A 13,425-nucleotide genomic window follows, 5' to 3' on the forward strand; every position below is an offset into this window, starting at 1 on the left:
ATTAAACGGCGATCGCTAGGGGGCCTTACTCCCTGATTGCCATCATTTTAAAATGGCGATCGGTAATAAGGGAGTAGCGCCCCCCCCAGAATTGTAAACTCTCTGGGGTTTCCGCTACCGGGTGTAGTAGAGACCCTGGAGAACACGATCGGAGCTGTTTTTTTCCATGAAAAAACACCTGTGATCCAGTAAAAAATAATTTCTCTCTCCTCTGACATGATAAAGCACGTCCTCCGAGGATAGAGAATTGATGTCCTTAGCCTTTATATCGAATACGCGATCCCCCCCGACCCACCTCATTCTTCTGCTGAAAGAAAATGGCATAGGTGTAGTAGTGTTAGATTAGGTTTAGGTCTGGTAGTAGTGTTAGATTAGGGTTAGGTCTGGTAGTGTTAGATTAGGGTTAGGTCTAGTAGCAGTGTTAGATTAGATTTAGGTCTAGTAGTAGTGTTAGATTAGGTTTAGGTCTGGTAGTAGTGTTAGATTAGGTTTAGGTCTAGTAGTAGTGTTGGATTAGGTTTAGGTCTGGTATTAGTGTTGGATTAGGGTTAGGTCTGGTAGTAGTGTTAGATTAGGTTTAGGTCTAGTAGTAGTGTTGGATTAGGTTTAGGTCTAGTAGTGTTAGATTAGGTTTAGGTCTGGTAGTAGTGTTAGATTAGGGTTAGGTCTGGTAGTGTTAGATTAGGGTTAGGTCTAGTAGCAGTGTTAGATTAGATTTAGGTCTAGTAGTAGTGTTAGATTAGGTTTAGGTCTAGTAGTAGTGTTGGATTAGGTTTAGGTCTGGTAGTAGTGTTAGATTAGGGTTAGGTCTGGTAGTAGTGTTAGATTAGGGTTAGGTATAGTAGTAGTGTTAGATTAGGGTTAGGTATAGTAGTAGTGTTAGATTAGGGTTAGGTCTGGTAGTAGTGTTAGATTAGGGTTAGGTCTGGTAGTAGTGTTAGATTAGGGTTAGGTATAGTAGTAGTGTTAGATTAGGGTTAGGTATAGTAGTAGTGTTAGATTAGGGTTAGGTCTGGTAGTAGTGTTAGATTAGGTTTAGGTCTGGTATTAGTGTTAGATTAGGTTTAGGTCTAGTAGTGTTAGATTAGGTTTAGGTCTGGTAGTAGTGTTAAGGTACCGTCACACTTAGCGACGCTACAGCGATACCGACAACGATCCGGATCGCTGCAGCGTCGCTGTTTGGTCGCTGGAGAGCTGTCACACAGACCGCTCTCCAGCGACCAACGATGCTGGTAACCAGGGTAAACATCGGGTAACTAAGCGCAGGGCCGCGCTTAGTAACCCGATGTTTACCCTGGTTACCATCCTAAAAGTAAAAAAACAAACACTACATACTTACCTACAGCCGTCTGTCCTCCAGCGCTGTGCTCTGCACTCCTCCTGTACTGTCTGTGTGAGCACAGCGGCCGGAAAGCAGAGCGGTGACGTCACCGCTCTGCTTTCCGGCTGACCGACGCTCACAGCCAGAGCAGGAGTGCAGAGCACAGCGCTGGAGGACAGACGGCTGTAGGTAAGTAATGTAGTGTTTGTTTTTTTACTTTTAGGATGGTAACCAGGACAAACATCGGGTTACTAAGCGCGGCCCTGTGCTTAGTTACCCGATGTTTACCCTGGTTACCAGTGAAGACATCGCTGAATCTGTGTCACACACGCCGATTCAGCGATGTCTGCGGGGAGTCCAGCGACCAAATAAAGTTCTGGACTTTCTTCCCCGACCAGCGACAGCACAGCAGGGGCCTGATCGCTGCTGCCTGTCACACTGGACGATATCGCTAGCCAGGACGCTGCAACGTCACGGATCGCTAGCGATATCGTCTAGTGTGACGGTACCTTTAGATTAGGTTTAGGTCTGGTAGTAGTGTTAGATTAGGGTTAGGTCTGGTAGTAGTGTTAGATTAGGGTTAGGTATAGTAGTAGTGTTAGATTAGGTTTAGGTCTAGAAAACCCAAGAGAAAAAACACATGGACTACACGTCCCTTTTTTAGAAATATAAAAATATACGTTTTTATTTCACAATATTTAAAACCACAAAGTCATAATACATACAGAGCATGGCTGCCCCCTGACGAAGCCGTCGCGAAACGCGCGTTGGGGCTGCGGCGGTGACCCCTGGAGATCGCAGACTAACTATATGGGTAAGAGCCACTAAACCGGTTTAAGTATGATATAGGCCGTTTTTTTATTAGCGGCACCCCACTTGGGGAGGTGGAGGTATTTACCTGTAGATTTCCGGATGCGGTGGCATCTTTACCTTAATAATGTGCACTTAATGGCATTCTTATTGTAAAATGGTATTAGCGGTTCTCTGGGGTTTACCGTTGCTGTGACTTTTTCAGTGCTATCCCGAGTCTCTCTTATTGTATGCTCTGTATGTATTATGACTTTGTGGTTTTAAATATTGTGAAATAAAAACGTATATTTTTATATTTCTAAAAATGGGACGTGTACTCCATGTGTTTTTTCTCTTGGGTTTTCTATAAGTTGTATGGGAGTGTCCTACATATATTTGAAGGATTTCTAGCACGGGTACTTTCCCTAACATTATACTATTAGTATGTGTGTGAAATCCATAATATTGCTGTCCATTGTGGGATGTCTTCATTAGGTTTAGGTCTGGTAGCAGTGTTAGAATAGGTTTAGGTATAGTAGTAGTGTTAGATTAGGGTTAGGTCTAGTAGTAGTGTTAGATTAGGGTTAGGTCTAGTAGTAGTGTTAGATTAGGATTAGGTCTAGTAGTAGTGTTAGCTTAGGATTAGGTCTAGTAGTAGTGTTAGATTAGGATTAGGTCTAGTAGTACTGTTAGATTAGGATTAGGTCTAGTAGTAGTGTTAGATTAGGATTAGGTCTAGTAGTAGTGTTAGATTAGGATTAGGTCTGGTAGTAATGTTAGATTAGGGTTAGGTCTAGTAGTAGTGTTAGATTAGGATTAGGTCTAGTAGTAGTGTTAGATTAGGATTAGGTCTGGTAGCAGTGTTAGATTAGGTTTAGGTCTAGTAGTAGTGTTAAGGTACCGTCACACTAGACGATATCGCTAGCGATCCGTGACGTTGCAGCGTCCTGGCTAGCGATATCGTCCAGTGTGACAGGCAGCAGCGATCAGGCCCCTGCTGTGCTGTCGCTGGTCGGGGAAGAAAGTCCAGAACTTTATTTGGTCGCTGGACTCCCCGCAGACATCGCTGAATCGGCGTGTGTGACACCGATTTAGCGATGTCTTCACTGGTAACCAGGGTAAACATCGGGTAACTAAGCGCAGGGCCGCGCTTAGTAACCCGATGTTTACCCTGGTTACCATCCTAAAAGTAAAAAAAACAAACACTACATACTTACCTACAGCCGTCTGTCCTCCAGCGCTGTGCTCTGCACTCCTCCTGTACTGGCTGTGAGCGTCAGTCAGCCGGAAAGCAGAGCGGTGACGTCACCGCTCTGCTTTCCGGCCGCTGTGCTCACACAGCCAGTACAGGAGGAGTGCAGAGCACAGCGCTGGAGGACAGACGGCTGTAGGTAAGTATGTACTGTTTTTTTTTTTTTTTACTTTTAGCATGGTAACCAGGGTAAACATCGAGTTACTAAGCGCGGCCCTGCGCTTAGTAACCCGATGTTTACCCTGGTTACCGGCATCGTTGGTCGCTGGAGAGCGGTCTGTGTGACAGCTCTCCAGCGACCAAACAGCGACGCTGCAGCGATCCGGATCGTTGTCGGTATCGCTGCAGCGTCGTTAAGTGTGACGGTACCTTTAGATTAGGATTAGGTCTGGTAGCAGTGTTAGATTAGGTTTATGTCTGGTAGTAGTTAGATTAGGTTTAGGTCTGGTAGTAGTGTTAGATTAGGATTAGGTCTGGTAGTATTAGATTAGGGTTAGGTCTAGTGGTAGTGTTAGATTAGGTTTATGTCTGGTAGTAGTTAGATTAGGTTTAGGTCTGGTAGTAGTTAGATTAGGGTTAGGTATAGTAGTAGTGTTAGATTAGGTTTATGTCCGGTAGTAGTATTAGATTAGGGTTAGGTCTAGTGGTAGTGTTAGATTAGGTTTAGTAGTAGAGTTAGATTATATTTAATAAGTCTGAGAATTTTAGGGCTAAAGCAAGATTTTAGAGGTAAAATTTTAATTTTTTTTTTCATTCTACTTTGCATTAATTCCTGTGTAGTAACTGAATGGTTATAATTTCCAACCATTTTGAAGTATTTAAGGGACATAAAATTGTGAAGTTTGAAAATTGTTCAAATTTTTTTTGTCAAATTTTCATAAAACATTCTCAGAATCCGTGGGATATGTTGAAGTGTCACAGAGTTATTACCCCATAAAGTGACAGTGGTCAGATTTAAAAAAATGTGGCCCGGTCATGAAGGCTCCTCCGTGGCGTTACAAACTGGAGGGGGCGCTGTTGGAATATTTATCATAAATCATAAAGTATTTATATACTGACGGCCACTTGTTTCTCACCCCTCTGCGCAGAGTCAGCGGATGTGTCGATTATTTTGCAGCCACCGAGTCTGACGCGTACAGCTACGCCCGAATGATTATCTCCACCTTAAATTTAGACCCTGAGCCCGAGGGTCGAGTGCAATTTGAGGATCCCGTGTACAATACTGAGGAGCTGCCGGGACTGGCGCCTCGCGATTACAGTCACACTCTGGACGTTAAACTGGTGAGTTATACAATACAGAAGCAGCAGGTTTATGCCAAGGAGGCCAAACCTGTCCATGTGTACTGGGAGTAACAGGAGACCCCTCGGCACCCGCTCCATCTGTGCCCGCACCGTCCGCATAGGGTGTCGGCTGTGTATACAGCTGACAATCTGCTGCAACAGCCGGGATCAGAGATGACACCGATCACGGACGTTTAAGATGCTGTGGTTAGACAGAAGAAGGGGCTTCATCACTGGGCGTCAATGCAGTTGGGGTCCTAAACAAAGCTGTATCATCAGGTCAAGCCCCATAGTGAGACCTAAAAATATAACTTCAGTAAAATGTTACAAATTACTAAAAATGAAAACTTAAAGGATTGTTTCGAAAGAATGAAGTTCTACCCATAACTTGCTGGTCACTGGGACCCTTTTAAGATCGCCAGGGGTCCCAGCAGTTAGATCCCCAGAGATCAGCAAGTTAACCTTTATGTTATTGATAGTTGATCTTTTTTTTTTTTCTTTTTTTTTTAAAGTGGCTGAAAAACCCTAGAATAATGAGCCTGTTAACTGATTTCAGCTCTGTACGAGCCAGCGGAATGAATGCAGCTCTGAATGTGGAATATAGATCAGAGCAACTAAATACTGCAGAGCTGCTGAGTGATATCTCTAGTTCATCACTTTGGTCTTTCTCTCTGATGCAGGTTGCCGTCTCTATATAGTGTGTGACATCCATTAATACTCGGCTCTTTCCAGATACTCAGCCGACTGGTCGATGGCAGCAAGTTCCTGGAGTTCAAAGCCGAGTATGGGACCACACTAGTAACTGGATTCGCTTCAGTTGAAGGGTACGTGTAATCCCAAATATCTACTAATGTTATTAAACTAATGTATCAGAGAATAATTACAACTAGGAACTCGTATTCATTCACAATCAAGTTCCCAATAGTTATATTCTTGTACATAGGGGCAGTATTATAGTAGTTATATTCTTACACATAGGGGCAGTATTATAGTAGTTATATTCTTGTATATAGGAGCAGTATTATAGTGGTTATATTCTTGTACATAGGGGCAGTATTATAGTAGTTATATTCTTGTATATAGGGGCAGTATTATAGTAGTTATATTCTTGTACATAGGGGCAGTATTATAGTAGTTATATTCTTGTACATAGGAGCAGTATTATGGTAGTTATATTCTTGTACATAGGGGCAGTATTATAGTAGTTATATTCTTGTATATAGGAGCAGTATTATAGTGGTTATATTCTTGTACATAGGAGCAGTATTATAGTAGTTATATTCTTGTACATAGGAGCAGTATTATAGTAGTTATATTCTTGTATATAGGAGCAGTATTATAGTGGTTATATTCTTGTATATAGGAGCAGTATTATAGTAGTTATATTCTTGTACATAGGAGCAGTATTATAGTAGTTATATTCTTGTACATAGGAGCAGTATTATAGTAGTTATATTCTTGTACATAGGGGCAGTATTATAGTAGTTATATTCTTGTACATAGGGGCAGTATTATAGTAGGGGCAGCACGGTGGCGCAGTGGTTAGCACTGCAGCCTTGCAGCACTGGAGTCCTGGGTTCTAATCCCACCCAGGACAACATCTGCAAAGAGTTTGTATGTTCTCTCCGTGTTTGCGTGGGTTTCCTCCGGGCACTCCGGTTTCCTCCCACATTCCAAAGACATACTGATAGGGAATTTAGATTGTGAGCCCCATCGGGGACAGCGATGATAATGTGTGCAAACTGTAAAGCGCTGCGGAATATGTTAGCGCTATAAAAAAATAAAGATTATTATTATTATTATTAGTTATATTCTTGTACATAGGGGCAGTAATATAGTAGTTATATTCTTGTACATAGGGGGCAGTATTATAGTAGTTATATTCTTGTACATAGGAGCAGTATTATAGTAGTTATAGTCTTGTACATAGGGGTCAGTATTATAGTAGTTATATTCTTGTACATAGAGGCAGTATTATAGTAGTCATATTCTTGTACATAGGAGCAGTATTATAGTAGTTATATTCTTGTACATAGGGGTCAGTATTATAGTAGTTATATTCTTGTACATAGAGGCAGTATTATAGTAGCTATATTCTTGTACATAAGAGCAGTATTATAGTAGTTATATTCTGGTACATAGGAGCAGTATTATAGTAGTTATATTCCTGTATATGGGGGCAGTATTATAGTAGTTATATTCTTGTACATAGGGGCAGTAATATAGTAGTTATATTCTTGTACATAGGAGCAGTATTATAGTAGTTATATTCTTGTACATAGGAGCAGTAATATAGTAGTTATATTCTTGTACATAGGAGCAGTATTATAGTAGTTATATTCTGGTACATAGGAGCAGTATTATAGTAGTTATATTTTTGTACATAGGGGGCAGTATTATAGTAGTTATATTCTTGTACATAGGGGCAGTATTATAGTAGTTATATTCTTGTACATAGGAGCAGTATTATAGTAGTTATATTCTTGTACATAGGAGCAGTATTATAGTAGTTATATTCTTGTACATAGGAGCAGTATTATAGTAGTTATATTCTTGTACATAGGAGCAGTATTATAGTAGTTATATTCTTGGACATAGGAGCAGTATTATAGTTATATTCTTGTACATAGGAGCAGTATTATAGTAGTTATATTCTGGTACATAGGGGCAGGTTTATAATATACAGGTTTTGAATCTTTCTCTTTTTATTTCAGTAATTTGGTTGGAATAGTGGCTAGTAACGGAGAACTGACCCATGACGCCTCTCTAAAAGGAAGCCACTTTGTACAGATCTGTAACCAGCGGTTTATTCCTTTGCTGTTTCTTCAGAACACAACTTCTCAGGATCTCTTACCTCCTAGTGTGTATAAGGTAAGTTCTTGAGGTAACATGCAGAGGAAAACAGCTCCTTATACTGCTCTGAGCATTTCTGGCAGAATCTCCATATTACATTGCTATCCCTTTTTTTTTTTTTTTCCAGGCAGAACAGCTGACAAACAGATTAAGAGCTCAGGCCTCAATGATCGCTGCTGTATCTTGTGCTACGGTGCCCAAAATAACAGTGGTGATCGGCGGCTGCCACGGGGGAGAGAGCTTTGCCATGGTAGGTATAACAATGATGTGGAAAACCATTAATGTTAATGCTTCTGTCCTCACAGTCGAATCTATTTCACTTTATTCTTCCATCACCGAGGATGGATTAGTGACTGATATTCTGGATTATCAGACAATCAATGGAAAGTATATAACATTTAGAAGAATTTCATACTTTTGTTAGCCTTATAAAGTTCCACATTACTTTGTCTTTTTGTTTTGGAAACAAGCGATTAAGAGAATTAGTCTTGGTGGATTATCAGATGCTAGATTAGAGGAATGTTAATATATATATATATATATATATATATATATATATATATATATTTCTCCTTCGCCTCATTGGGGGACACAGGACCATGGGTTATGCTGCTGTCACTAGGAGGCTGACACTAAGCTGAGACAAAAAAAGGTTAGCTCCTCCCCTGCAGTATACACCCTCGTACTGGCTTCCAGACACCCAGTTTAAGCTTAGTGTCCGTAGGAGGCACACTGATTTTTAATTTCACGAATTTTTTCTTTTTTATCTTTTCCGGACGAAGGGGGCGACGGGTCCTTTCAGGGTCCGATCTCCCCCGAACCAACAACAGGCGAGCACGGGAGTTCTCCTCTCCGTATCCTCTCCTGCGACGTGGGAGCCACTGCCTGAGCTGACATTTTTTGGGCGACGGTTTCTCCCCTAAATGGGCCCCGATCTCCCCTTTTTTTATACAGACGAGCACTGGTGTTTTCCTCCAGTACCCTCCTCTGCAGCCAGGCCCTTTTTTATTGCCGGACATATGCCCTGTCCACCAGGTTCTACCCTCGGCTGTACAGTGGCCCTATTCCCCGTGGCGTCCGTGCAGACCATACTGCATCACCAATGTTTCTGTGTGACTCAGGTGGTGGACGGTTCCTCTCCACCCCTCTCTCTCAGGGGCTGGTGGATTGAGGCTTCCCAACCCCTGCACCGTCCCAGCTATTCTCCCAAGCGCTAGATTCCTCTCACCTCCACAGGGGTAAGTGTTCCGTGGGGGATGGGGGGGTCTCAGCGGTCCGGAGGGCTCCTCCTCAACCTGGCACATTGGCGGGCTGCAGCGCAGTATGGTGGGCCGAGTCGTCGGCCCTTTGCGGCCGCGCGCCGGGCCGGGGCCGCAAATTTAGTCCCCGGCTTCGGCCTGGCCGCTGGTCGCTGCCGATAGGCTCCGCCCACTGCTGCGCGTCATCGGCGGCGCCGCCCCCGGTCCCTGGCGCTTCTCGCAGCCGCCGAGATCTCCCCCCTGATCTCGGCGGCCATCTTGGTCCTCACAGACACGCCGCAGCTCAGCTCTGCCGCATCTCGGAAGCACAGCGCCCACGTGCAGCTAGTTCCCTGTCTCTGATTTCCCAGCCGGCTTCCCAGGACAGCGGGACACAGGACCGGGGTAAGGAGACATCGTCAGCTTCTCCTCTGCAGCGCCGCCCTCTGCTTCCCAGGCCAATTTATAGCCCCTGTGGCTTTTTGTGCATTAGAGTCATGTCGCAGACTAGATCTAAAAAATCCTCTAAGGTGCATACAACCTTTTTTTCTGCGTGTACCACCTGTCAGGCCCCTCTTCCTAGGCCTCAAAGTTCCCCCCTCTGTTCTGCCTGCGATGCCCCATGTGCCCAGGAGCCCTCCACCGCCACCGACTCTGGCGTACCTAGTCCCCCCCCGTGGGTCGCTTCTCTCTCTCAATCCGTGGATTTTTTAGCCAACGCCATCAAATCCATTCAAAATCCTCCTGGGGAACGAGGTAACCCGTTACAGGCGTTAAGAGATCCCTCCATAGCAGGGGAATCGTCGGTCAGCAGGGGCCGCTCTCTCCATAAAGAGGCTCGGTCTTCCAGAAAACGGATCCGCACTACCTCTCCTGAACGCTCTCCCCGCCGCTCAGAATCTGACAGCTCCCCCTCTCGCTCACCCTCTTTGGGGGCTCACAGCGCTCCCGACTCTGAACATGAGTCTGAGGTATCATTGGACCCGGAGGCTCCGGAGTTCAGAGCTACGGTCGACTCCCTCATTGTAGCAGTCAATCACGCTCTTAAGGTGGAGGATGACGCTAATTCCGCTCCGGAACACGCGGTCTCGTTTACCAGATCCAAACGTTCCCACAAATCCTTTGCCTCACATCCAGCCTTTCTGGATATAGTCAGGCGTCACAGGGAGCATCCAGATAAGCGGTTCACGGGTAAAAAGGATCTGCTATCAAAGTATCCCTTCTCAGCGGATCTCGTGAAAGACTGGACGGATCCTCCTTTAGTAGATCCGCCGGTCTCACGCCTAGCTTCCAAAACGCTTCTTTCAGTCCCGGAAGGCGCGTCAATTAAGAGCCCCACCGAACGCCAGATAGACTCTCTAGCTCGTTCGGTGTATGAAGCCTCTGGCTCTTCCCTGTCCCCCTCCTTCGCAGCGGCTTGGGTGTCCAAGGCTATGGTTTCCTGGGCGGATGCTCTAGCGAAATCCATTAACGAACAGGACCTCCCGTCCGAGATGGCGGACCTGGCTAAGCAGTTAGCCATGGCTAGTGATTATGTGATGTTCGCATCCCTCGACGCGGCGAACTGCGCAGCATCCGCGGCTTCCAACGCCATCGCTATTAGAAGGGCTCTTTGGCTCAGAGATTGGCGTGCAGATTCCTCCTCTAAGAAATCTCTGATCTCCCTCCCTTTTCAAAGCGGGCGGCTTTTCGGCGAAAAGCTTGACCAGCTTATTTCCGACGCCACAGGGGGAAAGAGCAAGTTCCTTCCCCAACAGAGGCCCAAGGCAGCCTTCCAGCGCCAGCCTTACTTTCGCTTTCGGCCCTTTCGTACCAGCTCAGCCTGGTCCAATCCTACCGGTCTTCCCAGATCGGACCGATCCGCTCGCACCGACAGAGATGCTCGTCCCTCCTTCAGGCCTATTCCTTCCTGGCGCGGGAAACCTAGACAACCCAGATCCCGAGGGTCCAGACCTCCCAGATTCTCGTCTCAATGACTCGGGAACGGCGCCAGTCGATACCATCAGAGTAGGCGGCCGTCTGCTCCTTTTTCAGCAAGCCTGGCTCTCCGTCGTGCACGACGAATGGGTCAGGGATCTGGTATCGTCAGGTTACAAGATAGAGTTCTCCTCTCCTCCTCCAACTCGGTTCTTCCCCTCTCGTCTTCCCAGCTCGGCAGCTCAGTCTCGCGCCCTTCTTTGCGCCATTCACAGCCTCCGCCAGAGCGGGGTCATTGTCCCGGTCCCGGAACACGAGAGGTTCAAAGGTTTCTACTCAAACCTCTTCGTCGTGCCAAAGAAGGACGGAAAAGTGCGGCCCATTTTGGATCTGAAGCTCCTGAACAAGTGCGTAAGAGTCCGGCACTTCAGGATGGAATCGCTCAGATCGGTCATCTCTTCGATGGAGAGAGGGGAATTTCTAGCCTCGATAGACATCAAGGATGCCTATCTTCACATTCCGATTTTCCCGTCTCATCAGAGGTTCCTCCGCTTTGCCATTCGGGAGGACCACTTCCAGTTCACGGCTTTACCCTTCGGTCTCGCCACGGCGCCCAGGGTATTTACCAAGGTCATGGCGGCTGTCATGGCCATCCTTCATTCTCGAGGAGTCGTCGTGTTTCCTTACTTAGACGATCTCCTCATAAAGGGCCCGTCTTTTCAAGCCTGCGAGTCAAGCGTCCAAATTACCCTGGATTCTCTTTCGCGCCTAGGTTGGTTGATCAACTGGGACAAATCCGCTCCCGTTCCGGCCCGTCGGATCTCCTTTCTGGGAATGATCCTGGACACTTCGAGGGGACTGGTCTTGCTTCCTCGGTCCAAGGCCCAAGCGCTTCAGAAGGGAGCCCGAACGCTCTGTCATCCCCGCCCGCGAACCATTCGGTTCGCCATGAAGATCCTGGGAAAGATGGTTGCCACAATCGAAGCAGTTGCTTTTGCTCAACTCCATCTCCGTCCCTTGCAACAGGCTTTGCTGGACAACTGGGACAGGAGTATCTCATCTCTCGACCACCCTTGCCCCCTGTCCCCGCGGGTCAGACAATCTCTCGTATGGTGGACCCTGGGCCCATCTCTTCTCCAGGGGAAGTCCTTCCTCCCGATCCGCTGGTTAGTGGTAACTACCGACGCCAGTCTTCTTGGCTGGGGGGCGGTGTTCCTCCACCACTCTGCCCAGGGCCGATGGACAGTTCGGGAATCCAAACTTCCCATCAACATCCTGGAGATCCGCGCTTGCTCTGAGTCGCTTTCACGCCCTGCTCGCGGGTCACCCAGTACGAGTCCAATCGGACAACGTCACGGCGGTGGCCTACATCAACCACCAGGGGGGTACCCGCAGCAGGGCAGCGATGCAGGAAGTCTCCCTCATCCTTCGTTGGGCCGAAACCAACCACTCCATCATCTCTGCGGTGCACATTCCGGGAGTCGAGAACTGGGCGGCGGACTTCCTGAGCCGCCAGGGCCTTGCCTCGGGGGAGTGGGAACTCCACCCAGAGGTTTTTCTCCAGATCTGTCTTCGCTGGGGGACCCCGGACGTGGATCTGATGGCGTCCAGATTGAACGCCAAAGTCCACAACTTCATTGCTCGATCTCGGGATCCCCAGGCCATAGGAGTGGACGCGCTGATCTCTCCGTGGCATCAATTTCAGCTCCCATACGTGTTTCCTCCCCTTCCCTTGCTGCCGAGGGTGATCCGAAAGATCAAGACGGAGGGAGTTCCAGTCATCCTGGTCGCCCCAGACTGGCCTCGTCGCGCTTGGTACGCGGAGCTCGTTCAGCTCGTAGCCGACGTTCCCTTGCGGTTGCCAGACCGCCCAGACCTGCTTCGCCAAGGACCGATCTACCATCAGAGCTCAGGGGCCCTACGTTTAACGGCGTGGCTGTTGAAACCTGGATTCTAACTCGCGCCGGTTTCTCTCAGCAGGTCATCCCCACCATGTTAAGTGCTCGTAAGGCGTCTTCCGCCTCCATCTACCACCGCGTCTGGAAAACCTTCTTCTCATGGTGCAGGCTCCGGGGTCACCCTCCTCTCGTTTTCTCTATCCCTTGCATCTTGAATTTCCTTCAGTCGGGTCTGGACTCCGGTTTGGCTCTGAGTTCCCTCAAAGGTCAGATCTCAGCGTTATCCGTGCTTTTCCAGCGTAGGATCGCCACCAACCTTCAGGTCAAGACTTTCATTCAGGGAGTCTCCCATGTTGTTCCTCCCTACAGGATGCCTTTAGAGACCTGGGATCTCAATTTGGTCCTGGGGGTTCTCCAGGAACCACCGTTCGAACCCCTTCAAGACGTTCCGCTCTCTGTCCTCTCTTGGAAGGTTGCCTTCCTGGTAGCGGTGACGTCCATCAGAAGGGTTTCAGAGCTCGCCGCTTTATCCTGCCGGGCTCCTTTCCTTGCTTTTCATCAGGACAAGGTAGTCCTACGTCCTTCTCCGGCGTTTCTTCCGAAGGTGGTCTCATCTTTCCACCTTAATGAGGACATCATTCTTCCCTCCTTTTGCCCGCAGCCCAAACATAGGGTCGAGAAGGCTCTCCATACTCTTGACGTGGTAAGGGCCCTCAGGAGGTACATTTCCAGAACGGCTCACTTCAGAAAATCGGACGCCCTTTTCGTGCTCCCGGAGGGTCACAGAAAGGGTTTGGCTGCGTCTAAATCCACGATAGCCAGATGGATCCGATCTGCTATCCAGGAATCCTATCGGGTCAGGGGCAGTCCTATCCC

General features: G+C 47.3%; 1 protein-coding gene across 4 annotated transcripts in view; it reads left to right on the top strand.

The window, feature by feature from the left end:
• Positions 1-13,425, top strand: part of LOC138648457 (biotin-dependent 3-methylcrotonyl-coenzyme A carboxylase beta1 subunit-like) — a 36,895-nt gene that overhangs the window by 8,216 nt on the left and 15,254 nt on the right. For all 4 annotated transcript variants that reach the window (XM_069738241.1, XM_069738242.1, XM_069738240.1 and 1 more), the window contains exons 6-9: positions 4,451-4,643; positions 5,376-5,467; positions 7,358-7,514; positions 7,624-7,746. In XM_069738241.1, the coding sequence (XP_069594342.1) occupies positions 4,451-4,643; positions 5,376-5,467; positions 7,358-7,514; positions 7,624-7,746 (565 nt within the window). The remainder of the gene's footprint in view (positions 1-4,450; positions 4,644-5,375; positions 5,468-7,357; positions 7,515-7,623; positions 7,747-13,425) is intronic.

Source organism: Ranitomeya imitator, chromosome 8 (genome assembly GCF_032444005.1).
Source record: "Ranitomeya imitator isolate aRanImi1 chromosome 8, aRanImi1.pri, whole genome shotgun sequence".
Taxonomy (NCBI): Eukaryota; Metazoa; Chordata; class Amphibia; order Anura; family Dendrobatidae; genus Ranitomeya; species Ranitomeya imitator.